The 11,498-nt window shown below is 36.4% G+C and overlaps 1 protein-coding gene across 1 annotated transcript; it reads right to left on the bottom strand.

Moving 5' to 3' along the window:
* Nucleotides 1-5,187: 5,187 nt before the first annotated feature.
* LOC145030813 (putative F-box protein PP2-B12) lies at nucleotides 5,188-6,574 on the bottom strand. The gene is made up of 3 exons (XM_078979234.1): nucleotides 6,214-6,574; nucleotides 5,927-6,045; nucleotides 5,188-5,851 (listed from the first exon to the last, which is right to left on the bottom strand). Exons 1-3 carry the CDS (start codon nucleotides 6,517-6,519, stop codon nucleotides 5,362-5,364), a joined length of 915 nt encoding a protein of 304 aa, XP_078835360.1. The 5' UTR covers nucleotides 6,520-6,574; the 3' UTR covers nucleotides 5,188-5,361.
* Nucleotides 6,575-11,498: the final 4,924 nt, after the last annotated feature.

The raw sequence follows: 11,498 nt of genomic DNA, 5'->3' as shown, positions 1-11,498 counted from the left end.
TTTCAGCAAACGGTCCACATACCTTTGAATTTTCTATAAGTGGCCCGTGATGGGTTCACCATCCTTCATCCGGGTTGTTATCATGGAGGATATGATGTCATACCTCTCTTGACGAGCACTTTGATGGTAGCGGTCCATCAAGTCCCGGTGCATCTCAAAAGGGTAGTAGTCCTCATAGGACTTTTGGAGCTCGACTGTCATCGTGGCTTGCATGATACATGCCACTTTCGCGGCATCTCTCTCATTAGTCTGGAAATCAGCGATCTCCTCAGGAGTAGCAGATGTCACATCAAGTTACTTAAGCTCCTTGTTGAGGACATATTACTTGTCCTCGTATCGAGTGACCATCCTGATGTTTCGGATCCAATCCATAAAGTTGGAACCATTGAAGATGACTCTCCTTTAAAGGTTCATGAGAGAGAAGGAGCTAGTAGGGTTTGAGCCAGAATCAACATTGTTGGAAGACATCTGAAAAAAAAAAAAGACGAGTTTAGATTAGATATAAAGATAGTCCTTAATAAGACACCTAAATGCAATATTAAGACAAGTTTAGATTAGATATAAAGATAGTCTTTAAAAAAAGAAAGACAAGTTTAGATTAGATATAAAGTTGATGGTTGCTCATTCTCGACCATCTGTATTCTCTCTCTCTCTCTCTCTCTCTCTCTCTCTCTCTCTCTCTCTCTCTCTCTCTTTCTCCCTCTCTCTCTCTCTCTCGGTATTTCAAGAAAAATGATGTGATGAAACAACAAACATCTAATGTTGAAAGGTTGTATTCATTTTTGATGTTGCATTAGAGAACAGTCTGCTATCTCTAATATGTCATTGTATCATTTTACTCCCATGAAAAAGACAACATTTCTCTATTAAAAACTAGTATAACCTCTTAATTTCAAGTTATGTTCTTCATAAAGTCTCCCAACATATATTACCAATGTTAGTATGGGAACATCAAGGAAAGATGCTGCAATGTTGTTCATTGAAGATGCTTTATCAAATCTTGATGCAAAACAAGCAATTGGATCCCCAAAATGCAAGTATTTTTTTTCCTTTTCTGGTTCAATCACAGCCCTTTATTATCAAATCTTGACCACTTTATCAGGGGCAGAACCAATTGGTAGCCAAGGGTAGCCCGTGCTACCCCTAAAAATCTTTGGAGAACATTTTTTTTATGTTGTAGTGCTTTTGCATTTGGAAGTGGTTAAGGTTTTGTTTATCTAGTTTGATTTGACAGATCGATCATGGGAACCCTAGGAATAAAAACATTTACACCTTCAGGGCAACAACTTATTCGCGGAATGTATTTATTGAATCCCTAATTCCCAAGTTTTTAGTTATGTATCTTAACATCTCTTCAATTTGGCTATTTGGATTTCAATGTGGGTTTGAACAATCATTTTAGGGAATTGAATTTGGCTAATTTCAAGACCGGTATCACAAGGCAATTTAGAAGGATTTAGAGTTGTATTTAATCAGATCATCATCTTTGTCCAACATTCGAATATGTTAAGTTGTTTATGGAATTAGAAATAAACAAAATAATAAGAAGATCAAGAGTAGATTCTTGAACAAAAATAAAGGTGTTTTCTAGTTTTTCAATGACTATTAGGATAAAAAAATGATGGTTTAGTGGCTAAAATGATAAAATGGTGAAAATATGAAACCTAACTTGCTTTTTATTATGGTTTGGATGCAGTATGGATTGAATAGCAATCGGAGTTTGATTGTGTACCTTCAAGTTATTTCAAGTGTATCTTCAAGTTATTTCAAACTCATTAGGGTGATTCCATGGCCAATATTCCAATGCCTGCCACACATTTTGCAGATGCCCAATTGAAGGTTGGTTCCATCCCGTCTTCTCCCTTGTTTATAATTTATAAATGAAATAAAAGATTTCTTTTTATTACAACATTTCACGCATTGTATAATAAAGATTCATTTCTTGAAGTTGGAATATGTGAATGACATTTATATAATAAAGATAACAAAATCAAAGATGAGTTTGATTTAAAACAAGTTTAAGTCAAAAAAATGTTTGCATATAGAAATTAATTTTATTTATAAAAATGTTGATATTTACTTTACATTTATATTAAAAGATCTAGTCTCATAAATAGAAGTTAATCATTTCAGAATATAAATATTATTGCTATGAAAAACAATTAAGTAAATGATCAAACATTTGAATAAAATAACCGATACATAAATTTAGACATGCTAAATTAAAACAATCATTGTTCCAAAACAAATATTGTTTTACATTACAAGTAATTTATGTTCTAAGCATAAATAATAAACTAAACTTCGAGAGTGTAGTTCCAACTTGGTTGTGCTCAGCTCGATTACTCTTCAATATATATATATATATATATATATATATATATATATATATATATATATATATATATATATATATCTATAAGCCATTTACAAATATTAGATTAACATTTAAGTACCAAGTGCCTAAGCGTTATATGAAATTATATAAGTTCTATCTAGTAGATACAAGAAGTACTAGTCTCTTCCAGACTTTCTTTTCAAAAAAGATAAGTAAATCTTCTTCCAGTATCCAGTTTCTTCACAAAAAGAACAAGATCCATCTATGTGAGCTTTAATAGATTTCTTGGGCTTAAAGGTGTTTAGTCCATAAAACATGGGCCTCCTGGATCACATAAGGTGATTCTTTTACTCTTGCATTATTCCAATGTTTAAACTAGCTTTAATTAAAATATCATTGTATTTATTGGAATATTGTCTGACCTATTATATATATATATATATATATATATATATATATATATATATATATATATATATATATATATGTGTGTGTGTGTGTTTAAATTGTCTAAAACGTCTTAGAAGTCATGAATAACTATTCCTAGCTTGATGTTCAGGTTTAATAGCTCAAAGCAAATAATTTATGACTAGGAAAACATTATAGAGGGAGAGGGTTGACCGGTGATGGAGAGAGAGAGAGAGAGAGAGAGAGAGAGAGAGAGAGAGAGAGAGAGAGAGAGAAATGTTTCTTTTAATTAAAATAATTAAAAAAAATCTTTAAGGGTATATTCGTTATTTTAATTTGGATGATCATATAAAAATATTAACCACTAGTTGTGAGACTCACATATTATGTGAGTTAATTTAAAACAAAAAAGTTAAATATAAATGTGAAAGTATTTGAATATTTTGAATTTATAAGAAAATAAGAAAAATAATGAGTTATTATAATTGAAATGTTTTGTATCTTTTAAATTAAAAAAAATAATTTAAATAAATAAAAGAAACTAATAAGCTTTAATTTTAGAAAATTTGAGATTAAAAGGTAAGTTTATTAATAAAATTGATATAAATTTATTATTATAATTATTGCAATTATTACATTAAAATATTATGTAAAATTTAATAAAATAAAAAAACTCATAAAATATCATGTGAAAAAAAAATTCAAAATAACCATAAAATTACATTTGACAAATTGAATGAGAGTATGACAAATAAAAAATTAAAAAAAAACCCTTCATTTATACGAGAGAATAAGAATCAAAACCACATAATATATCCAAAGTTAAACCACTAATATACTATCATTTTTTTTTAAAATAAAAACGACATAAATTAAACAAAATAGACCATTTTTAGAATTATTTATTGAGTAAATTACACGAATCGTCCCTCGGTCAGGTGCTAAATTGCACGTTCAGTCTCTATTTTTAAAAATTAACTCGGACCGTTCCTCATTTTGTTAAAAGTTACATGTAACATCCCTTATTAGTTTAAATTTACACGCCTCATCCCTTGGGAGACATAAAATGACTATTCTACTATTTTTATTCTTTTTTTGATTTATTTATTTTTCTTAAAGTTATTTGTAAAATAAAAAAGGAAAATAAAAAACTCCACTCCCCATAAAATTCCAACCTAGGATTCCTCTCTCCCACTTTTTCTCTAACATCTGCTCTCAAAACTATCATCGTCACTACCACCATAGACCACCATCGCCGGACCACCACTACCGAACCAACCATCTCTCTTCTATTTTGTTACAAATTTGAGAAAAAAAAAACCTATCACACCCACCCATTTTCCCTTTTTCCATATATTAATGCTAGAACCCAATTTTATGGTTGATTCTTAAATGCATATTTACAACCCTCCTTGCAGTTCCAATGAGGTTACTGAGAGGAGGTGGCTCATTGTAAACAATTGGATCTTCTCCATCCATCACCATTGACCCATCTTCATCATCTTAACCTTACACCATCACCATTCCACAATTTTAACCACCTATTAATCACCGTCTTCTTCACCTCACAACACCATCAACCACCCATATACTCATCATCTTCGCCGCAACCCAATACCTCCCTTATCCCTCCATTACAGCCACCATAATTGTCATCTACCACCCAAAAAAGCACCATCCCAGTCACCATCAAACGTACATCTATCCCACACTACCACAAATTAACATCTGAAATCCGAGAATTAAATGAGAATATGGTGTGCTTTGGTACCGATTTTGAGAAGAGAGAAGAGTGGAAGAAATAATGTGAAACCTGCAACTTGATTGAAAGGAAAGGAGTTGAATCGTGTGTTCTATTGGTGCGTTTGGATGAAGAACAAGGAGAGTTAGTGTTATTAGAGGGTCTTGGTTGTGTCGATCCAACTAAAAATAGGAAGAAGGAGATGCAAGAAGGGGCGGTGGACCGGTGGTGGTCGGCGGTTTCCGGTGGGGAGAAGAGAGAAAGGGTTTTGTTTGTCACCGGCATCGATTTTAAGATTGGGGGTGATGGTCTATGGGTAATTAGGTTATGAAATATTTTTACACATTTTAATTTAATTAAAAAATAGATAAATAATTAATAAACAATTTCTTTTAATGGATTAATAATTAATAACTAAAAATAAATCAAAAAAAATAATAAATAAGGGCAAAAAGGTCATTTTACGTTTAGATGGATGAGACGTGTAATTTTTAACTAAGCGATGGATGGTCCGAGTTAATTTTTAAAAATAGGAACCTAACGTGCGTTTTAGCTTTACACGAGAGACGATTCGTGTAATTTACAATTATTTATTTCTTTCAATCACTTTACACCTTTCCTTCATGGCGTCGCTCTCAATCTTCAAGGCATGATTAGCTCTAAATTTAAAATAAATAATGTGCAAATTGAGAAAAAAAAAAAAAAAAAAGGCTTTCAAAATATAATTCCAAAAATTCACTCGTATGTATACATTTTATTTTCAGCAATTATCCTAATCATCAATCAATCAATAGTTAATCATATAGATAAATATACAACCATATTACTAAACTTCACAACTACTTGCTTCACTCTTAATTCTTAATCAATTATCCTAATCAACAAAAGTTTTTGGCCTGAACTCGATACCTTCAATAACAAGACCAGTCTTCCAATTCCCTCCGTTGACCTCCGCCACACTCAACTCCATTTCCGCCGCATCACCACCGCCATTAAAGTATTCTCCGATCTCAATCTCAAACCATCCATCTTCTCTTTGTTTTGGACCATTCTCTTTAGAAGGCGGAGGCACCACATCCAAATTCGCGAATCCTCCTTTGCTAAACATCCCAATCCCTCTCCTTGATCGGAGTCCTCGTCTCCGCCCTGCTTCAGGGTCGAGATACACCATCCGGGTTCGACTCCGGTCGCCGTGAAAACCTATACAGACCTCCACCGGTTGGTACTCAAACCCATAAGCTTTCGATGTTGTTTTGAACACAAGAAGAGCAACGTAAGTTGTATCAGGGGAAAAGATTGAAGTACTGATTTTGCCGATGATTTCAAGCAAACTCACACTCACAAGTTCGGCTACTTCTGTGAATCTGTAATTGGAGTTCAATTGAGAAAGATAACATAACATTTTGTATTTATGAACTGTAAAACGTGTTAATTAATACCTTGATTCTGGTGTTTGTGTCCATTTCCAACAATTTGGGGAATCGGAAGAAGCGATTGATAATTGTCTCGCAGCTAACATGTAACATTTCTTCCCGCTCCTTTTATCCAACCAGAAACTCTGATGAAAATTAGATGAAAAGAATAAGACTGAATTAACACAATTCGAAGCTTCTCTCCTGTTACGAGATCTCAGAAACGAATTTCATTTGCTTTGACTTTTGATTGGTAGAAGGATCACAGAAACGGTGAAATCATGTAGTTATAGGAAAATTGTTCGAAAGTATACCTTGTTTCCTTCATCTATGATGACTGGATGATCACAGAGGCGTAGATACACCTCCTTCTTCGATAGGACTGCACCACCGTCCGCCGTCTCCTTCAGGTACTCCGGCGGTGTGAAATTCTCCCAAACGCTGTCCCACTGTGCCGCCGAACGGAAAACGGAATTGATGGAGGACAATCGGGAAACATCTCGAGGGCTGGTGAGTGCCAATGCTGCAGCTACGAATCCTTCCGGCAAAGACTGGAAAAAATCCTCCATAGCTACTTTCAGTTTTTGAAAAACTTGATCGATTAGTAGTTGTATGACCATGGATGAGGGGGTATATATGGAGAGACGACCTCAATGGATGAAGTGTAGGAATAAGGTATATGAACAAAAAGTCAAAAACCAAAAGTGGGAATTGTTGTGTCTTTTATGTGGTGTACAACTGTCCATTTTTCGTTGCTTTGTGTACTTGTGTTCAAAAAGTTATTTCACTTCTACTTTTATTTATTATTATTTCTTTGTTGTGTTTTTAGTTTATAATTATGAACATGTTAAATTTGAGTTGTTAATTTCATACACGTGAGAGAAAAAAATGTAAAATAGTTTTTTTTGGAGTTTAATGAATTGCAAGTGATCAAGTTACCTTTACAAATACGGAAAATGACTTGGTAACTATTTCTTATGTTTGTTATATTAACTTTTTTTTACACGTATAACCAACTAACTTGTTTTATATTTTCACATTATATTATTATTACCGGTTAATGTAGGTTGCAACTGACATGACTAATTTAAGGTTTGGTTAGAATATACGTTATGTTACGTGGCATAATACACATCATTGCATTATAAAGGAGTTATATACGACTTATTCATTAATTAAGTCCTAGATCAACATCGATAATGGCTTCTTCTGCTTCATCTTTCTCTTCCATACGAAGTAATGAATTTCAAGCTAACCATCCATGTGATAGCAAGGTACCATCTCGTGTGAAGACTTCAAGGAACCCCTACAATCCTAGAACAAAATTTTGAGTGTGTCAAAAAACGCACTTGTAAACCAATTTTTTTGAATTGTTGCTAAATGATGCTTATTCTTCATATTTCTCTTAAATTTAACCTTTTCAATACTTTTCTTGAAGAGTAGAACTCCAAAATGTAAATTTTAGGCATGGATGGATGAAGATGAATGCACAATGGATGGTATAAGAGAAGAGAAATTGGGACAAACCTGCAATTACATTGTAAAAGGAAATTAGTATATGCATGATGAAACTGGAAAGAAAGAAGAACTTCGATTTTGTTTTCAGACAAGAATTGGACAAAGTAAATTGGAAGTTGTTTCCTCACAAAGTTTATTTTTTGTGTTATTTTTCTTGTATGTAAACGATGTAGTTTGAAATTTTGATGGTTGTTGTATCCTATCTGATGTATTAATACTAAATCATGTAGTTCATGAAGTTTTGAATGCCATGAAAGTTTAATGTATTATGACTAAATCATGTGTTCTTGTTACTTGATGTAATTAGCAGAAAAGTCTAATTGCCACGATGTAATTGACATACAAATCATGTACAAACTTCTAAATAACATTACTAAAGATGGTAAATATCACAAATGACATTACAAAAGATGTGCAAAAGTGTCTTACATGAATAAAAAAATCCAAAAATGCATAGGAAAATATACATTCCAAAAGATGTGTCAAATGTGTCAAGAAAAGTTATTACAAGACCCAAGATTCCAAAACATGCATACCAAATGTTGTGCGAAAGGCTAAATAAGACATTAACATCAAATCTCCATTTGGGTGTTCACTACTGCCTCCCTATTTCCTCCTTATTTTCTTCCTAACATAATTTTTGTAAATCATTTTGAAGTTTTACTTATCATCTTCCTAACTTGAAGTGCAGGTACTCCTAGAATGTTGTAGCACCTAGTTCTTGGTACGTACTCTGTTATTAAATCTTCATTTATTTTTGCATTTTTAGCCTTGGACACGGCGAGTTGAAGGACTGACTCGCCGAGTAGAAGCGGGATGAGGCGCGGGGTTGGAGCTGCGGACTCGGCGAGTAGCCTTTGTTTGGACAAAAACCCTAATCCATGGGTTTGCACCTACTTAAACGACCTTATGCAGCCTCCTTTCCCCCTTAATGCTCCCAAACCCTCCTCATAGCAAACCCTAGCCGTTTTGTGAAGACCTAAGGCTTTTTGAGTGATTCTTATGAGTTTTGATCTCAAGGAAGAAGGAAGAGCATAAAAGGATCAAGAGGGGACTGAAGGATTCGAGTTTGGTTCATCATTTGCAGTATTTGGAAGGTATAAAATCTGAACCTTGCTCATTCATTTGTTAGATCCCTCTTTGAGGTGATTTAGGGATTTTTAAGCCATTTTTGGTGGCCAACCATGTTTGCAAACATGGTTGGGGGTTTGGACTTCTGTATCACGTCATTTTATGAGCCACAAGTCAGATCTAGGTTGCTTTATGCACCAAGGAAGGCCCCATGCAACAAAAGAACCATTTTAGAGACTTTTAAGATATTATGTCCTATACATGCACGTAAAGTTTGTAACTTTACGTGCTAGATCGAGTTTAGGTTCCTGGATCTATCATTTGGTTAAGTGTTGTACATCAGAAATCAAAGTTCTTGGTAAGGAATGAGATAGATTCGGCGAGTCCATTGCTGGACTCGGCGAGTCTAGGGGTTTTGGTCCCATACCAGTGAGGGTCATAAGGACCAGTTGAGTGTGGAAGGGTTTTTAGGAGTCCCGGGGAGTGACCCAACATTCTGGACTAAGCAAAGTGTTCTGGGAATTCATAGTACTCGCCGAGTGCATGAACGGACTCGGCGAGCCCAATGCAATATTCATGGTACTCGGCGAGTTATTCATACAACTCGGTGAGTCGGATGTGGATTCATTCGGTGTTCTTTTCGAAGGAAAACTCGTCGAGTCATCGCCTAACTTGACGAGTAAAAGATGGGTTTGAGGTCTAATCGAAGGATAGGGACTCGGCGAGTTGGCGAGCCAACTCGGCGAGTCAGGTCAACTAGAAGCTGACTTTGACTTTGACTTGGTCAGGGGTAAAATTTCGGAGCAGCAGCAGTGGCAACAGTCAGAGGATTCCCGCACAGTTCAGTAGTTACTACGAGGTGAGTTACCTTCCAGTAGTAGTGGGTCTAAGGCCACAATGCCGGCCCACTAGTAGGAGTGTATGTTTAGATGATTTTCTCTGTGATATTCATCTAGGGTTGCTACTACCTGTGTTATGTTTATGTGCTAGTATGATATGATGCTATGTGCTAGTGGCAGTAGGGGAAATAGTCCCCAGAATACCAGTCGATAGGACCGAAGGGGCAGATATGCCCATCCATGCTAGATAGATTATGTGATACATGTTATGTGGTAGTGGTAGGGGTGAAATAGTCCCCAGTGTCCGGTCGAGAGGACCGAAGGGGAGACCAACACCCAGGTATGCTAGTCAGTATTCGTTCGAGAGGACAGAAGGGGAGACCAGCACCCAGATATGCTAGTCAGTATCCGATCAAGAGGACCGAAGGGGTAGGTCGGGCAGCCAAATATGCCTAACAATATATGTATATTATGTGGTTGTTTGGTATGTGGTTCGGTGGGGGAACTCACTAAGCTTCGTGCTTACGGTTTTCAGTTTTTGTTTTAGGTACCTCTTCCGCGAAGGGGAAGGAGCTGGCACGGTAGCTGCATATCACACACGCTCTTTGTTTTCCGCACTACGAGATGTTCTGGGATTGGTACTCTAACATTATAGTTGTTTTTATGTTTTGGTTTCGGACATGAAATATGTTTATGAAATGACGATGTTTTTTTTTCCCAAATGTTTTCCAAAGTGTTGATTTGAAAATGAAATTTTTGGCTGTGAAAATTGGGTCGTTACAAGTTGGTATCAGAGCCCTGGTTTGAGGGATTCGGACACACCTTCGGGAGTGTCTGAACTCAAACCGATGGATTAAAGGATTTCGAAAAAGAAAAAGTTTTCTAAAAAGATTAAGTAAAGAGTTTTAAGAAAGAACAAAGTGTGTGATGTGCGCGACCGGTCTAGCTCAAGTAAGTATTCCCCAAAGTACCCATACAATGTTATACTATGTTTATCAGTTTTCGTAGAATAGCATGCTAGAATAGGACTAAGGATCTAGGAGGATGCCTTACCTGCCTGCTTTTGTGTTTCAGCCTTATGTGAATTGCATGCTAGAAATTGAGTAGACAGCAGTAGGATAGCCTGTTTAGGTTATGCCTGATAGTATGAGTTCAGCGTTGAATGCTAGTGCAGTTTTTTGTTATGAGAATAAAATTCCTTGAGTAGTTCTTGTATCCGAATGCTACTTGCTTTGTGCTTTGCGGGACTCCAAGTGATGCGATTTAGTCATTAGGTGAATACATCACATCACATGGGATCAGGATTGGATAATCTTAGAGTGTTGGATTTGGCCCGGCTGCGCAGCTCTCGTTTGAGTCCAATCGTGGTAGCGACGAGTCTTTTACTTGAAGGATTATCCGAGCTTCGTCACATGTGATGGTATTCAAGAGATGGCTAATTGGCATTATAAGAGGCTTCAGCAGCTAAGGATTGGTTTAAGTGGAGTCAGAGATTTTTCTAAGGTTAAGCCTAGGATAAAGATAGCAGTGTTCAGCAGTGGTAAAAAGGGATCTGGTGGAGTCAAGTAGTCCTTGAAGAAGGTACGGATAGATGTGGAAGGTAGTATGGGCCCGTACTACTGGAAGCAGATGATCCATACCCGAACCAAGGAAGGTCGAGATAAGACCAGGGAACTTGTAGTGAATGTGGTTCCTCAAGAGGTATCAGTATCACTAACAGTCGCTTGTTTATATATTGCAGAATGGTGGTACTACGATCGAGGCCAACAGTTGGCAGTTCAAGAGAGGGATCAGGTTCCAAGCTAGGGGATGAGAGGCTACACGATTTCATTGCGTCAGAGATCACCAGGGGCATCCTTTAGTCGACTCCCATTATCTTCGGGTCGATCAAGGAAGGGATAGTTGAGTTGATGGAGGATCGCCTTAGGGCATTCAGGAGCGACATGGCATCTAGCCAGCCGGGATCTTGCACGCTGTCCTTTAAGGACTTCAGGGGCAGTGGTGCGCCAGACTTTCACGGAGCGAAGTACCCCATAGCTGCCAGGCGGTGGATTATAGACATCGAGTTTGCACAATTGACTAGCTTCTGCCACGAGGGGTCGAAGGTGAGATACACAGCAGGGTGTCTGAGAGACAGATCTAGAGACTGGTGGGAGTCTTTTGGTGACTCA

This window comes from Lactuca saligna, chromosome 2 (genome assembly GCF_052625555.1).
Source record: "Lactuca saligna cultivar CGN05327 chromosome 2, ASM5262555v1, whole genome shotgun sequence".
Classification (NCBI taxonomy): Eukaryota; Viridiplantae; Streptophyta; class Magnoliopsida; order Asterales; family Asteraceae; genus Lactuca; species Lactuca saligna.
Note: the sequence above shows the minus strand (reverse complement) of the source record. Positions and strands in the feature narration are given on the sequence as shown.

What these genes read in the sequence shown, in the direction of transcription:
- LOC145030813 (XM_078979234.1), bottom strand. Translation starts at nt 6,519, where the DNA reads ATGGTCATACAACTACTAATCGATCAAGTTTTTCAAAAACTGAAAGTA. An exon ending in TCATAGATGAAGGAAACAAG is followed by an intron (nt 6,046 to 6,213) that starts GTATACTTTCGA and finishes AATTTTCATCAG; the next exon opens with AGTTTCTGGTTGGATAAAAG. An exon ending in ACACAAACACCAGAATCAAG is followed by an intron (nt 5,852 to 5,926) that starts GTATTAATTAAC and finishes CTCCAATTACAG; the next exon opens with ATTCACAGAAGTAGCCGAAC.